At 36.6% G+C, this 17,521-nt stretch overlaps 1 protein-coding gene across 1 annotated transcript in view; it reads right to left on the reverse strand.

Moving 5' to 3' along the window:
* Nucleotides 1-1,827: 1,827 nt before the first annotated feature.
* LOC139743108 (uncharacterized) overlaps nt 1,828-17,521 on the reverse strand; it is a 77,301-nt gene continuing 61,607 nt past the window's right edge. Inside the window, exons 12-17 of the mRNA XM_071653613.1 lie at nt 16,433-16,667; nt 15,590-15,676; nt 14,998-15,096; nt 12,597-12,618; nt 10,719-10,941; nt 1,828-3,056 (exon numbers count right to left, since the gene is read on the reverse strand). Coding sequence (XP_071509714.1) covers nt 2,473-3,056; nt 10,719-10,941; nt 12,597-12,618; nt 14,998-15,096; nt 15,590-15,676; nt 16,433-16,667 — 1,250 coding nt within the window. The 3' untranslated portion in view covers nt 1,828-2,472. The remainder of the gene's footprint in view (nt 3,057-10,718; nt 10,942-12,596; nt 12,619-14,997; nt 15,097-15,589; nt 15,677-16,432; nt 16,668-17,521) is intronic.

The raw sequence follows: 17,521 nt of genomic DNA on the forward strand, positions 1-17,521 counted from the left end.
AATTTGACTTGGTCTTAGACTTCACTGTCTTCAGCTGATCTTAATTTTAGTAACTGGTATTACAAGTAAAGTCTTAACTTAGACTTAATAGTTAAACTTGAAAGTAAAGTCTAACACGTCTAACTTTATTCTTTACTCTTCCTTTGAGTTTTACTTTTAGACTTTTTACTTTTTTTTTTTAGTTTAGTAGGCCTACTTTGTCAATCTCATGATTTCATTTTCAACTCAAGTCAAGGCATAGCCATGAGTGTCTTCGAGACTTGACATCTTGCATGTCTTGCACACAGACGTTACGACTACAGTACTCATTAGTCTCAGAAGTAACGACATAAGTTGAAAAGAAACTATAATAATATGATTTGGGATCTAATTTGAAATTGGATGGCGTTTACAGACTAGGCTTCATAAGCATCACGCGATTGAATACATGGGACTACACTCTACCGCAATTAATGGTTATGGTAGTCCAACTGAAACTGTTATTTTGAGCATGATTTTAATAGGATTATAGCTTACCATTCACTTCACTCGTGGACAGTGGGCTGGCTTAGGTCGTCATTCATCTTTCAGAAGGTTTGGTTCTCACTCTGAGATCTGGATTAGGGCCAAAATCTAATTCTAGGCAGTAAGTTGAACAAAGCTCACAATAATGCAACTGCGACAGTTCGTAAAACCCGCATTGCTCTTCACCCTAGCAATTCGGGTTCCACGAACCGGCGTATCTTTCCTGCGTCGGTTCGTGAAACCCCTTTTTCTCAATTTCTCGATATTTCGAGTACCGTCGTTTTTTTCTTCTTTGATAAAATTATGAATAATTAATTTTGTGATCTAAAATTTTGGGATTTGGTAGAGTTTTGAAAGCACTTTCATTTGGTACCAATATCTCGATTTTGAAAATTTTGACCAAAATCGAAATAGCGTCGGTTCGTGAAAACACCGACGATGTATTCTGAAAGTGGTTTTCAATCTTGATCAATGATCTCAATGCTTAACAAAATGCACAATTTTGGTACGCTTGTACAGTATGCTGTTGTATCTTTGTACACATGAATTTTTAGGATATTGCATTCCTTGAATAATGTTCACAGGATCTACATGTTGTTAGCAATTTAAAATCGAACGTTTCCTTCATATACCCTACTCAGACATTCGATTTCCTTAGCAAATTCCAGCAAATTGGCAAAGTTCTTCACGTAGGATGATATGATTGACTTAGGCAAATGATTTTTTGTATACAAGGGGGGGGGGGGGGGGAATAGAATATTCATGTACTTTTTTCCGTAGGATAATCATACAAAATAATGGTCCAATAAATTTAGACAGTTACTGGTAACTTTCTAGACGAGAACTAATGAAATTCTCCTCAATTCTGTATTTTCCACTAAGCTAACCAAAGAAAAATAAATAGATAAATAAGAATAAAATAAAGCTGTTTTAAAAGTTCAAAAACCTGTACATTGTGTACATGTATTATTCTAATTGCTATGGTCAAAGATGAGGTAGCCCCATGCTTCAATGGAGAAATGGTGGCAATTTGACACGTTACTCTTGCTGTAAAATTAATTGTCTTGTTCGTAAATGTGCATTTTATGCAATTCAGTCTTGTCTATCAGAGAGATAGAATGATCCAAAACATACACATATTTCAGCTCTTTTAAATCAGGGTTGCATAAGGCTTTGAAACACCAGCAAATTTTAGTGTCTGTACACCTCCACTCCCATGATAATTAGAGATTTTGCTAAGTATTGTATCATTGTCAGGAAGAAATTTATCCATGTCTCTTCGACAGTTGTCTCTAACCCTCACTCCCTCCAAGAAGGATGGAGCTTAATAGCAAAAAAACAAAGAGCAATACAAAGGAAGGAGGATAAGATTTACATATTTTCCCTATGGTGTTGTCACCTACATAATAACTACTGTATGCTCTTAGTTTTAAATCTTCATGAACTCCATATCTTTTACACAATGAATTGAAACAAAATATATCTTATCAACTATATACATAACACGTAATTATGATATTCCATTTTATTGCACAATACACTGTTCATTAAAACATACAGTTCACAATGACAATACACTTTATGACGACAACACAAGTTCCACAACAAAATTTGTGTCAGCAACAAGTGGTCTAAGAAATATCTTTGACTCTATTTCAACAATGTTTTACGCTTATAAACTTAATACCTCTAGGCACACATTCCAAGACAAACTATGGCTTATTATTTATTACTGTCAGAAACAAAACAATGAGATGATACTATTGAAATCAAAGAACACATGAGAAGAATCTGGTATTTAAAATCAATTTTGTAAGACTTTGTGAGGTCCTTTGAAATCTGCTCCTAAACACTGATTGAATGTGCACACATTTCTGTCATCATATTGGGACACAGTCAACTTCCTGCATCACTTTATGTGACAATTATTTCCCCCCTCTACATATTGTATGTGCACACATGGAATGTCTAGGAACTGAGTTCTAGTTGCCCGTGGCTCTCTGTGGCTGAGTTTCCATCGCAGCAATCTCCATCCTCGTCCTCGATGTCTCCGTCTTCTCCATCAAACACATCCTTCCACTCTATCCTCTCCACCTCGGGCGTGGCGATGATGTGGTTGTAGGAGAAGGTGTCGTCCTCGATGAACCCACTGCCGGAGTAGCTGCGGCGCTTGAAGTACCACTCGGTGATGTAATCTGTGGCGCTGGTTGCTGGGCCAAGGTTGATACCGATGCTGCCGGGCGTGGTCGGAGATCCATCCCCCTCCTCTTGCTCCTGTGATGGAGACTGTTGCTGGGTGTGGCGGTGGTGTCTACGGTGATGCCTGCGTCCTGCTCCCTCCCCGTCCTCGCCGCGCCCTTCCTCGTCCGAGGAGGAGAAGTTGAAGTGGCCGGCCTTGATGAGGAGGCGCTTGCGTTGCCGGCGGCGATGCCAGTTGGGTGGGTTGTGGGGCGACAGGAGGAAGTCGGCCGTGATTGAGTAGTCGGAGTCGTAGCCCTCCTCCAGGGAGAACCAGTCATCATCATCGACGGGAGGAGGACCTGCTATCCACCCTGGAGATAGACAGAAGTAACAGGTGGTTACTAGGAGATGTACAACAGGGAAAAACATCTACAAATCTCAGTGCTATAATTATTCCCTTGAGGAAATCATCTGCAGAATATATTCATTGATGTTCTTTCTTTCAAACTGATCTGTAACCATCTGCAGAAACATGATATATAAACTGTTGTGAATTTGAATTAATTTGTTGAAAAATACTTAGTTCACTATTGGCAAAATTGACCTGCCAATTCAAAGAATTTTTGACATTACGTTTGAACACATGTATTATCCAGAAAGCTAAATTTGTTTTATGCTTCACTCCCACATACAGTTTTTCCAACATCAGTTTTCTAAATACTGCTCTGTATGTTATTCTGCTGTATCACTTTCATTTCCAGTGGTCAGCATATGATGCATGTTCCATGCCATGGCAGTACCTTCACTTCTCAGAATAACTTTAAAAAAAAAATCTTGTTTCTTTCCTTTTCATGCACGTTGCAGGATAAAACACTGAATATTTTAGACAACAAGCCTCCTTGCAATTTTCTATAAATTCATGAGTCTGAACCAAAACTGTCTGTATCAGGCAAACCAAGATGAAATGTTCTTACAACGGTATTAACCAGCAGTTAGAATGCATGCATATGAACTCCACAGCACCCTCAGAAGCAATCAACTATGTCTGATTTGCCAGGAGAGTACTAGTAATGTGCATGCTGCAGTGTACTTTAACACCAAGCTCAGCCACTTCACATCAGCAGGGGTCATACATTATGATCCGTAAACAGAAATGTTTCTTTGTTTGGGATGACATAGGGGAGGGGGTTCATCATCCCCCCCCCCCCCTCAAGAGAATGATTTTACCCCCTTTTACCCCCTCAAAGTGCAAGTGACACCTAGCTTTCAATGTCATTCTCCCCCACTGGCAGAGTCACCATGGGTTGAACTAATATACTTGGTACATTGCCACTGCTGTCTTTTTCAAAGGTATTGTACCTCTCAATCACAAATCAGCAAAGTTGGCAGCTTCATGGGTAACTGTATCCATGACTTTTTTTTTTTTTCAACAGTCATGATTTACACTTTGCATTCAATTAGCAGTGATCTCACAGAACCATCTGATATACTGTAAAAGTGGAAATTTTTGCGGTGTTGAAATCTTTGCGCATTTCGCGCAACCAGAAGCTAGCGCGAAAATAAAGGCACGCGAATATTTTTGCATGCCATAGTTTCCAGTAGCTGATGTCTTGATTCCGTGGACTTAAAAACATGCGAAACTCTTCTAACCCAGCTAAGCGCAAAAAAATTAGTCGCGCGAAAATATCCACTTTTACAGTAACACAAGTACAGTTTTGATAAACAAGAAGAAGAAAATATTGAAAACTTTGCCCCTTTTACAAGAGTGACATCAATAAGGGTGTATAGAGCAAAGTTTTAACCAGAAAATTGCTTTTGGGCCTATGCTTGTTTACACAAAGGACATATCTCTCAAATGCACATAATTGTAAAAGTTCCATATTTGACTTATCTGAGCTTTGACTTTTTGTCGTGTTTTTTTTTCAGTGCTGCTGATTCAGATAAATAGAAACAGAGATTTGCACAGTTACACCTTTATCTAACTTTTCAGAAATACAGGTACTTTATATATATATATATTTTTTTTTTTTTTCCTAAATACCAAAACTGTACTTGCGCTTTCATCTTGGATACTGCATACAACATTACACAAATATTTTCATGAATTTCAGCATGCCTGAAATATTAAGTCAGTTGCATTCTTCCATGTTGACCTGTTTATGAATGAAAAGAAAACCAAAATCCATGCAAACTTACAAAACGCTGAAAATGGCATGACGAGCTGGAAACAAAATTTGTTAGTTTAATACTTATGTTCTAGAATGGGTTAGACAAAGGAAACCTGCACCTACTCCAAAAAGAAGGACAAATGGATAAATGAAATAGCATTCGATATACTAGAGATGAATTTCACCATGGTGAATAAGGTTGAATCACGATATTACACTTCCAAATCAGTTTACTGCCCTCTGCCACACATTATATATATATATATATATATATATATATATATATATATATATATATATATATATATATATCTATAGGGATATACATAATTATGCATATATGAATTTCATATGTAGACTTTAACTTTGCCATGTGGTAGTTGTACTTCATGCACCCCTACACTTTGTTAAACAACGCATTATGGCCTGTGTTCTAGACAAAAAAAAAATATATATATCTTATTCCATTTGAATAGCTCATCTGATGTCATTGGTAATTGCAGCATTATGACAATCACCAATTTGGGATCACACTATCTCCTAGTTTAGCACTAAAATTAGCAGCGTCTTGTGAACTTCCTTTTGTCTCGTTTAGATATTTTTTTGAGGGGGGGGGGGCTTTTCGAGCATATTTTTGTCTATACACAATAAATATATCTACTTCAGTCAAGCAAACACTTTATTGTCCATTTAATTTCAAGAAATATCTTCCTAACAAAAAAAAAAGGTTTTGGACATAAAGCCTTCTGACACTAAAGTTTTCCAAGAGAAAGGGATATCTACACCTGATCCCCCAAAAAAAACCAACAACAACAAACAAAGAATGGTAAATTACATGTGATTCAACAAAGAATTTAAAGGTTTGGTTTACACAGTTTTGATGAATCTCCTTCTTAGAACAATGGCCATAATGTTGTTTAATATTTCCAACCACCATACATGTATATTTTACATGTACATAATGATAATTAATCTACATTTCAAATGGTGAGTCAACAAGAGAAAGAATGATGGATGGAGAGATAGAGAGATAGATAGATAGATAGATAGATGAATAAAGACTTGAAGAAGAAAAGCCTAATTAAGACAAGAAATGATGGTAATCTTCCATGCTCCCTGTGGCATATAGGAACAGACACTAAACCAAAATTGTATACCTGATACTCTGAAATGACAGACAACAGCTCAAGATGAAAACAAACATGCGAGGCATACTAAAACATGTATCCTCTCTATCTTTTCCTCTTTTTTTGTCTTTCCTGCCCCTCTCCACATACTGGCCAATACAACATCAAACCATTACCATAAATCTGCACACCAAAAAAAAAAAAATGCAATATAAGAACTTTTCTTTTCCACATGCTTGAAACCACCACAGCAAATCATGGCAATGACAAGTAAAATCTAGAGAAGTCAAAATTTCATATCCATATGAATAGAGTCAAGGGCATTACCTGAGTAAAGCCACATTAGTCTTGCTGCATGGTTCAGAATAGAGAAACAGACATATTTCTTATATATTTCATGATAAAGAAAAGATACTTCCTTATAACCTGTTCAGGATGAGAGTCAAGAGAGTATGCTCTGAAAATGAAAAAAAAAAAAAAACTGCCATAATTTATATCAACATACCGCTTTTTGAATAATCCAAACACAAAGAAGTGCCAAACTGATGATACCAAAATGTGTACTGCTCTCTTCTTTTGGCATTTGCCTCCTCATTACTTTTGATGAGAACACTAGCTAGACACTTTATAGCACTTAATCACATTTGAATAGTGCTAAGGGTTTTTTGGTCCTGCACAGGTGAATGACAGAAAAATAACTGAGAAGTCACCATATGTGATACTTTCACCATTGCAAATTACTGAGAAAAACTAATCAAAGTGTATCAAGCACCAGAACAGCATCCATAATATAGAAGAATGCTGAACAGATGTCCTCACCATAATGAATGATCCACCTCAACATGGAAATAAAATCCAACACTTCTCAACATAAGAGTGAGTTGCTACACATTTGATCATATTACTCATTTAATCTTCTATCTTGATATTATATCTAACTCGAAAACACAATAAAAAAATTCAGACAAGTTGCAAAGAGTGAGTCAGATGAAGTTTCTTATCTCTCTCTGACAGCAGCATTTGATCATAAAATTGATACAAAGTATCACAACTGTGATGATATCCAATTCAGCATTAAACTCTCTCTCTCTAAACAAATTGAAACAAGAAAAAGAAAGAATAGTACCAAGAATTGCAGTCACGATGACGGACATCACACTCATTTTCACTTTGTCCACAATCAACTTCAAAAGCAAATTTTGCAATGTCACTTTACACCGCTATCATAATCAAATGAAAACATGATTTAATGAAATTCCTTGGGGGAAAAAAAAATCAAAAGACCACAAAAAAATTGGGTAAACAATTGTTCTTATAAAAGATCAATGTACTTCATGCACATAGTTACAACGGAAATGATGTATTCCTTGTTGCGATTAATTTGTCATCACACGCACATCCAGTCAGAATTTGTTGTTGAAATCCAATTAACAGTGTTAAAAAACAACAACAAGCAAACAGACAAGTGCTACATGTATATCCAGATTTAAATGGGCTTGGTCACTCTCATAACTTGGACAAAACATGTCAGCTTTACTTAAATTTCTGCATGCACACCACTCTCAATATTACTGCAGACTCGGTGGTCACAATGGGCGTTGTTCCAATTTCTTGTACATGTACTTCACAGTGCCATTTGTGATATTTCAAGTAATTTGAAATGAGAAATCCATGACCATGAGAATCTAACATTTCCTCAAATCAGGCTTAAATGTCCAAAAATGTTGACTTGAAAAAAAAATTGGCAACTCTTTTATCCCCCTCCTTTATTTTTAAACAAGAGATGGACAGAAGATAGGAAAGTGAAAGTTTGAAGACAAAATGTATGTTAGCAAACCTTCTACCTACATCTACCATTCTACCGTGACAAGTTATTAATTACCCAGACATTGAGATAATGATCAATGACTGACTTATTATATACTGTGTAAGTTGACTATCATTTTGAAGCATATAATCTAAGGTAGAAATCACCCACTGTACCATGTATACACTCTAGATAAAATAAGATCTACACATCAAGTAGTATATATATGCATTTCCATGGTGTTGGCATATTTCTGCCACAGTGAATTTTATTAGTATGACTTCACATCAAATAACACCATGCATAGCTTATCTTGATTGGTTGATAAGATGTGAATTTGCAAATTGTACAGAAAGTTACATAAAGACTTTGAAGTCCAATGATAATGTACAAGTACATGTATGATTGATATAACAGGTAAAGCTGCATGTTGGCTAATTGCTATTTTTAATATACAAATTACACTATATCATATACTGTGAGTGTAGTACTTGTGATAGGCTAGTGGTGATAGCATAATCTTCAGTGTTAAACTTTGACCCAATACTTTGCCATTACATTTAATGTTCTTGTGCATAACATAGGAACACCATACATACAATGCTAAATGTTCAAGTTTTACACATGGTAGCATCTCTATATTACACAGAAAAGGAAAATGTTGATAAAATACAGGGGGTCTCCCAATATTGAAAAGCGTGTGATTCCAAGTGTGCTCCTCCCACACAAGAAAACACATCTGTACTATATGTATAATGCATTTCACATGGTATACCGTAGCCCATGGATATTGTTAAATTGCATGTTTATTGACTAAAGAAACTGAACTACATATCTATCATAGTCTATATCATTACACAATGTAGAGTGGAGTTTCTTCTCCATGATTCTGCAACAACCACTGGAGACAGCACTAGACCAGCTGTCAATACATATATTGGTTTGTGCATGTGCGAGCCACAGGCAGGCTGTTACAAGTGTATGAAATCAGCACACTTAGGCTGGTATTGTACTACTCTAAAAAGAAAGTAGTTTAGTAATGTTGTTGATAATCTAGGCACTTTACTCTACCAGGTAAATAAATGGCTGAACAGTTCCAATATCAGGTATTTAGGTATTTGTAGTACTTTTTTTCCTTCATTTTTTGCATTCTTTTGGGGAGGTATTCCCATAGGGTTTATAAAACAAATACTGACTACAATACTATGTGGGTAATGGAGATATGTGTTGACCTGCCGTGATTCTAAAACCAAAAAACCTAAAAAAGAAAAATAATAGTGTTTGGTCTTTAGCAACAGTGGTGGGAACGAACAAATATTGGCGATAAATTTGCCAGGTATCTGAAAGCATACAATGTCTGTCCAGAAGAACAAATAATACATGGAAAATATCAAGCAGTTGGCAATGGTACTGAGCATGTAAAATATATTCAGGTACACAGATACATTTGTACATATATATATGTATATTAAAATATCTTTCTGTTCTACTTATAGTGACCAGTAGCCCATTCTAAGGTCAACATACTATATAACCTGCAATGCCTGTGTGTGTCAGTTCACTTTGGTGCAATAGCAAGCATAGAATGCAATGATAATGATCTAAGAGTACAACATACTCTATGGATATGATTTGGGGACTTTGCCTTCATTGACTATAAGTATGCCTTTAATGATTGTATGTAAAATATGTCTAGTGTAAAAGCCACAAATTACCAGATATGTATGATATGGCTCTACAAAACCAATTAGGAATGTGAGTAGATATTGTGTATTCTTTTCAGCATGTGGAATAAATGAATTGAATCAAATCAATATCAACTTTACATCACTCTTCCTCACTTCAACATCCTACCTTTCTGATATCTATTTGGCCACTGAAAATATCAGAACTGTAGCCATCTTGTAACTGATTGACATCAATGTAGGGCAATTTGTCAATCAGTTGCAATGAAAACATCTCGACGGAAGAATTTCGTGAATTTGAATATAGCCATCTTATATGAAACAAAGTCAACATCTGTAAATTCTCTACACTACTGCTCATCACGAAAACAGTCTGTAAGCTTTTGTTGTCACTCTTTTTAATTCAGTTAATCATTATTGTAAAAAGGGCTAAGAGTTTGTTTTAATCTTCAAAATGGTAACAAAATCATAACATTAGCAATTTTGAAGTAAAACAATATCTATCAGATGCAAAGGAAAATACGAGTGATTCAGCATCAACTTAAAATTTCCAAATGAACCTTGCAATTATTTCAATGAGTGCAAGCCACTAAAATTTTGATGTAGGCATGTTTGTCCATCAAGGGAATGATTTTGCTTTATGAAGAAATCAAATGATATCTCTGAGCTGGAAAGCACCTAGGAGTACAAAAACAAATGGTAAGGGTATCATTCTTATGTCCCTATCTAAAGTTTATGTGAGTAAACATACTGTTAATTAGGGAATACCACAGAAATACTCTGATGATAATCAGCATTGTAATAAAACCAAGATCTGTGATTGCTATCTTGTAGTGAGCAGTTAGTTTGGGCTTAGGACATTAATCATAATATTTTTGTCATATCTCCTACAGTTACTCTTGACAGGTGTATCAACATTCATAGGTTATTTTGATGTATTAGTAAGTATTTACATATATATTTGAAACTGACAAAAAGATGAGAAAATAACAGGAGGTGATGTCAGCCATGCTTCTGTCCGGAGTAGTTCTGTGAAATGAATATTAGTTAGCCAAATTAGATCATAGATCATAGGAGTACAGTCTATCCATGTGATAAATGAGTGGCCAGATATACCTTTACTGGGGTTCCAGCATGCATAATAAAATCATATCATGCAGATAGGATATATCTAGTGTATAGAAAAAGCTTTTGAGTGCCAAGAGCATGCATTTTATGTGCAGCTATACAAGATTTGTAGCCTTACACAAGATGCTAAGGGACGTTCGCAGCACCCTGGCCAACGTTCGCGTTGGCCAGAGGGACTCATGCAGGGGTGCGAGATGGGGCGTGGTGGGGTGCAGGGACCAAAGACGTAGCCCCACGCCCCCCACGAAACAGAGGGCAGAGGTTAGGTCAAGCAAGGTATCATGGGAAGGAAGGAGAGAGGAAGGAAAAAGGAGGTACTGACCCCACAAAGTACCGCCACCCTAGAAGAAGAAAATCACAGCGATGATAGGAGAGAAAGAACAAAGCACATGTAACTATTCTCTTGGTGAAATGAAATGAAGCAAAATTTCAAAAAAAAAATGCAATTTTTTCCACACAGCATATATAGATAAGATACCTAACTAGTGACACAACAGCAATATTCTACAATTTGCAACAAGAGGATCAAGGGATAGAACCATCTCTATGAAATATATCAATACTAAACAGATGCCTATTATCCCCGTTATGGTGCTGTCCAAAGGAACATTCACTGAAGAAATTATTTCTTTTTCGTTTTAAAACTGAATAACAGATGTTCGCGTGGAACAAGACTGATCACAATCATTCCACATTCCACAACAGTATTTTTTTACCCAAAAGATTCTAGATACTGGCAAAACAGTGAATGTCTACCCTTTAAAAATGGTTACCAGAAAAACAGGATTTTTCATTTTAAAAAGGCCTCAATTGTCATTCATCACCCTCTCCTTCCTAAGTTGCCTCACGATGCAGTCACTATTCACATCACCTCACTCTTCTTTTATTTAAAAAAAAAACCCAAACATTCGGTTCTGTGTTTAGAAACGGTAAAGTCTGATTATCAGTCAAGAATAGAATCAAATGCTTTTCAACTTCAAAACACAGCTTGTCTTCATCATTTCAAAAATTGTCACACACAAAGCAGTTGTCTCTTTTTGACATACCCCTTTAACCAAATCAAATTCCATTGCCTTGACAGATGATAATTTAAAGTATGTATTCAACATAACTGTATGCCTGCCATTAGCACTATTTTATTCATCTTGATATGACTGGTAAAGGGAAGCACTGTGGTCACTGAAGGGTAATTGAGGTATAACTCTGCTCACACCACTCAATTATAGTGTACTGTATAACCAGAAATGTTCGCCTGCACGAAACTTTCGTTAATTTTGTGAGGAGTCAGGATTCGTGAAAGCAAAACGCATGCAAAATTTTCTGTCTACACATTATATTGGATGCCACTGGCACTTCACAAAAGTTTCATGAAGCAAAAAAGGCTGTCGGCTCCAATTCACCAAAAGTTTCATGCTGCGAATGTTTCTGGTTTTACAGTAAATCATTAAGGGTCTACGGGAGAAAACAAAAACATCACTCTTGATCACATCTTTCAGAGTACACTCTTCAAATTATACTATGACATTTTGGAGCACATCACTGAAATTTCCTTATCAAAGGTGTCACATGGGTATTTTGCATTGTATATCCAAACATCAGACAAGCAAATCTAAGTCTACAAACACTGCATGTCAGGCAAGCCATTATCACAAAATCACAGAGGAATAAAGAGAAGGAATACGGAAGCACTGTATTGCCTCTTTTGAAGTAAAAAATAAGAAATAGCTTTCTAAGAAAATTTAAATTCTATAGCATATATAAAGTATAACACGTAACACATCCAGGAAATTGGATTGGTACATCAGTTATCTTTCATCTACAAACTTTGATCAGATACTATCACCATGCACACAAAAAAAGAGAAAGGGAAAGCATAATCAAATGAAATGCCACTATTGGAAAAGAACAAATAAAAAAAGAATTCATCTGAAAGGAAATAAAGACACAACAAAACCCAAACTGAAATGAGTGAACTGCATGCTAGTCTTGAGTTTACCTTATTCTTGTTTTGGTCAAATCTGGCAGGGGAATCAAGCGTGGCAAGCAGGTGAGGGGGAAGAAAAAATAGTTGGTGATTAATTTTTCAGGTGAATTGCTACAAAGTGTGCACAAGTTTGAGAGAAAACAGGAAAAACAGTAGTTGCGGCAACAGCAAGTTGTTTTTTGTTTTTTGTTTTGCTACAGAAAAACTATGTGAGATTTCAAATGTAACGTGTTAAACATGCTCAACTGCATAGGAAAAGGAAAGCTGTGAAAAAAAGAACAATTCTCACTGCATGTTAAAGTCATCAATCAATACGACACTGACACACAATGAAATCACCTACATTATCTAGCATCTCCATCGAATACACATGATCTGATGAGTAACATGTCTTGGCTTATGACCAGATATTTCAATTCTGTCGCTCTCTTTTCTATCAAAATGATGGCACAATAAACAGCAAAATCGTCATCCTCTCAATACCCCACCAGTGTGCCAGTAAAAGGACAACTGAGCAGGGAGTACTGCCTGTGTCTATAACATGTTGTGGACAGAGGGAGCTCCTGAGGTTAAAGGGATGGTATAGTTTTGGTTGAGATGGGAATTTGACTTTTCAACCTTTTTTGTGAGATAATGAGAAACCTTTGAAATATGAAAGAGCATAATTCAAGAGGAATCCTCCTCAAATAAACTTTCAATTCCGCTTAGAATTGTATGCTCTCTATCAAAACATTTCAGGGAGTGAATTCTAAGTGTCTCGCAAAAAGTTAAAAGCTGAAACTTCACCTCAACCAATACTACTACACCATCCCTTTAAGATCTTCCTGGCTTAAGTTTCAAAGAAGGACTCCTGAATAATAGAGAATTTTGATCTGCAGGAAAAAGGGCGAGGTGCTGTCGCGATCAAGATTTAACGAGAGAAGTTCAATGCATACAAGTTGGCGAGTTGCGAAGCTGCAGTGCACACTGTTGAGTTGCGTGTGCACCAGAAATGTATTCTTTAACATTTGTTTCTGGCAAAAACAGGGCAGTTCTGTCAATCTACTCATATGCGAGCACAAACTCTATCTACTCATCCAAAAAAAACAAACAAATGATACACCCCCATACCTGTCAAAGTTCGTTTCAGAATTTCAAACAAATCAATTTGACATTTTAAATGGCATGGATGAAACATGCATGACGTCCACTGAAGACAAACACTATGACTCGTCTGACATCATGGACAGGTGCCCATCAATCATGATCTCCAAAACACTCAGTGACACTTTCTTGCTGATAATACATTGCAAAACAACCTGGACCAAGATAAAATAAGCAACCTTTTCTTCTTTTTTTTCCCCATGCTCATGATACAATACCATCACTCTTTCATTATTTGTTGAATGAATTTTCAGCTGTGAGAATCAACTTGACAACAGTTTGATTTGTTAGTTTCATTGTCATTACCTACTCCCAATGGATCACTGCAAATATTTCACAAGTGTAAATGAGACTCAAATCTTGTGGACAATGCAAACAAGTTACAATACCACGCACTTATTATTTACAAGAGTCCTGTGAATGACAATATGATAAGTCTTAACAACATTCCTCTGCCATATTCTACAGGGTAAGAAAAAAATCTATGAATCAAGCCAAATTGTTAAATACATGTAGCTACTGTAAGTACATGGGTAAGGGTCAACCATGGGTACACATTTGGCAACTGGTTATCCTTGTACTTACTACTGACAGCAGTTAAAAGGGGAATTCAATTGAAAACAAAAACTGTACAGTAGGTACACAGAGAGACTCAGCGCTTACACCTTTTTTCTTATCTACTGAAAGTTGATGCTGTCTCTGAAATTATAACAAAAGTAGGGCAGGAAGAAAATAAGACAAATAGGAAATAAAAGCAGCAACAATAATCTACAAATATGATATAACCCATTATACCTCTGCAATATTTGTTGTACTTTTTTGTTTTCTACAATTGGTGTATAAGAGACTCCTTTTCCTGCAATAAATTATCACTCAAATGTCATCTTTTTTTTTTTCAAATTTGCTGTACAAATGACTAGCCAGAGCATTCAAACACAAGAAATATGTGTCAAACTGTTGCAACATGTGATCGAATCTTATACACACTTCACAGTGTACTTAAAAGACGGAGTCAGGTTTCACATGTACATGTAACTCCTTTTCTCTTCATTTTAAATGACAAAATTCTAAAACAGGATGTTAACTGCTTCCCATGAGTAACATTAAATTTGAATAGATAGGTAATGAAAAAGAATATAGATAAAAAGGTATATAGACAGAGAGAGAGATGAATCACTGGAATGCTACATAGAAAGATACATAAATGGATTGACAAATAGATAGGCAGGTAGATGGACAAGAAATATATAACTAAACGCATGGTTCTCACCTCTTCACTTCTTCGGGAACGTAGACGTACTCCATGGGGACCATAGCCCTGAGCTCACTCAGGGATTTGACGAATTTGAGCTTGTTGCTGAACTTGTGACTGCACGGAACACAGAACAGCAAGGAGGCAAAGCACAGCAGGTTAGAGTGAGGGTGAGCACTGACTGCTTGTTATGTGAAACAAGAAGAGAAATAACACTTCTGGTGTCTCCTGCTGACCCAATAGTCTTTGGATTGTATCAACGTTCATGTGTATGCTCATGTATGAGTGGAATATATTGTTTAACATATATTCAATATAATTATGTATGCTTCAATTACCATTCAAATACATGATTACACATTGATATATACCTGCTAAAAAGATATTTCTACATCAGCCGCTTTATCACTGAATCCCTAATTTTTAGCAGGATTTAAGAAAAAAAAAAATTTCCTCACAGTGTGCAGAGTAGCATGCAGCATTAATGACATTATCTTGTTCATCTTATTCTCTTGCTACTATTTGAAATACGAGTTTCATCAATTCCCCTCAAGATGTGCTACAATAACCCTGCCACTGAAAATGTCCTGACCGAGAACTGGACTTTTACCTGATGAATGGCTTGGTGAGCTGGACGATGGCTTTGAGCCAGGTGGTAGGATGGACAAGATACAGCCCCTTCAGACTCTTCCTCAACCTGACCAATGTGACCACACAGTAAAGGACAGAACATAAGTTACAATAATGGTTTCTTGTCTTGCATTCTTAATTTCTAGCTATATCATTTCTGTTATAGAAGAGCTATGCAGTATCTACAAGGAATCTACAATGTATGAAAGAAAGAGAACAATTTGTAAATCTTCACTTTTCTACTGTTATTTTGATTTGTTATTGCATAAGTTCATTGAAAATAATTCCATAATAGCTCGTTTGACAACGGCTATGTATCAATCAATACACTCTTTAAATGGTAATTGGTGTCCCCCCCCCCCCCCCCCCCCCCCCAATGATAAAAGGTGACTGATACTAACAATGTACCATGAATCCAACCTCACAGATTGTTACGTATATTAATGTTGCTGAGAAGGGAAAAAACACATGTATATATATTTCTTTTTTGGCCAAATTCATAGTTTGCAAAATGTTGGCAGATTAGTCTCCCTAATATGGTTTTAACAACTATGGATGGCTGACTGTACCATATCCGTTAATCACAATGCATCACTATCTCTTTACTGTGATGACACACATTCATCAACATTCAGACTGTAAGACAGAGATTTCAGATTTAAAAAAAAAATAAAAAACTAAACAGTCCCAAACAAATGTCACTTGGCTGATCACATCTAACCCCAGTACGAGTGAACTCTCACAACGATCACATCATGTGAACCACAGAGTGCACAGGGGCTACCAGACCGGACCGGACCGGACCGGACTGCCCGTTACGTACTTCCTGTCAATCATCTGGTAGCACTTCCTCATCCACGTGATGGACGGCACTTTGGCCCGCGAGGCGGATCCGTGGAAGTAGATCAGGATGTACTCCTGGGCCACCAGCAGCTCCAGTGTGCTGACCACATAGAGGAAGAGGTTGTTCATGATGTACGTGTAGTCCTTCCTCGTCTTCTCCGGGAGATAGCAGGAGGCGAACACGATGATGGCATTGAGGCCCTCGCCGTAGTAACCTGCGAAAATCATTTAAAAAACACACCCCAAATTTGATCTCTCTGCAGTCATAACGAAACATAACAGAGATTCTTATCACCGTTCAAAGACGTCCCAAGAACAACAAAGCTGAGAAGTGCAGGAAATTGATAGGAGATCTGTCTAATCCTATGTCACAATACCCGGACGACAGATGACACAGAGGGGTTTATCTGGAGTCCTAATCACTGGGATCAACCACATCCTATGGACATGGAGTCTAATGACCCTCCCATTCCTTATACACAGAGACTGAGGGCATTCATCATTTGCTTTCCTGGAAAACAAAAGAAGGCAGGATGCATTGGCTTCAATACAATCTCTCCGAGGTGGCTCTTAATTGGACCTTTTCTTTTTTTTTCTTTGTAATGGTGACATTAAAATCCCAGCATTTCTGAAATACTAAAAAAAAAAACCAAAAACAAAACACACACAAAAACTAGAAATGTCGCTATGGCGACTGGTATGCCTCCGCCATAATGCATGATTCTCCTAATAGGTCTATAGTATATGTGGACAATGTGTGATTACATTTTCACAAAATTGGCAAAATATTAAAATGACATGTTTGTCACAAATGTATTGAATGTTTACCTTCCTTGACCTATGTTTAATTGGATGAATAGGAGAGCATGTATTTGGGGATTTAAGAACTTTAACTTGACTTTGACCATTTCATAAGTTTAAGCACTGAGTAATTTTCAAGGTATGGAGAAAAAGCGCAATTTCTGTATTGAACAGTAAATTGTTATCATTTTCATCTGGCCTTTGATTTATAAGAGAAGCACTGTCAGGCAGAACATACATAAATTCAGCATGTACTAAGTTTCAAGAT

Source organism: Diadema antillarum, unplaced genomic scaffold, assembly GCF_040938485.1.
Source record: "Diadema antillarum isolate AM-2024a unplaced genomic scaffold, OU_Dant_1.0 seq00001050_RagTag, whole genome shotgun sequence".
In the NCBI taxonomy this organism is placed as follows: domain Eukaryota; kingdom Metazoa; phylum Echinodermata; class Echinoidea; order Diadematoida; family Diadematidae; genus Diadema; species Diadema antillarum.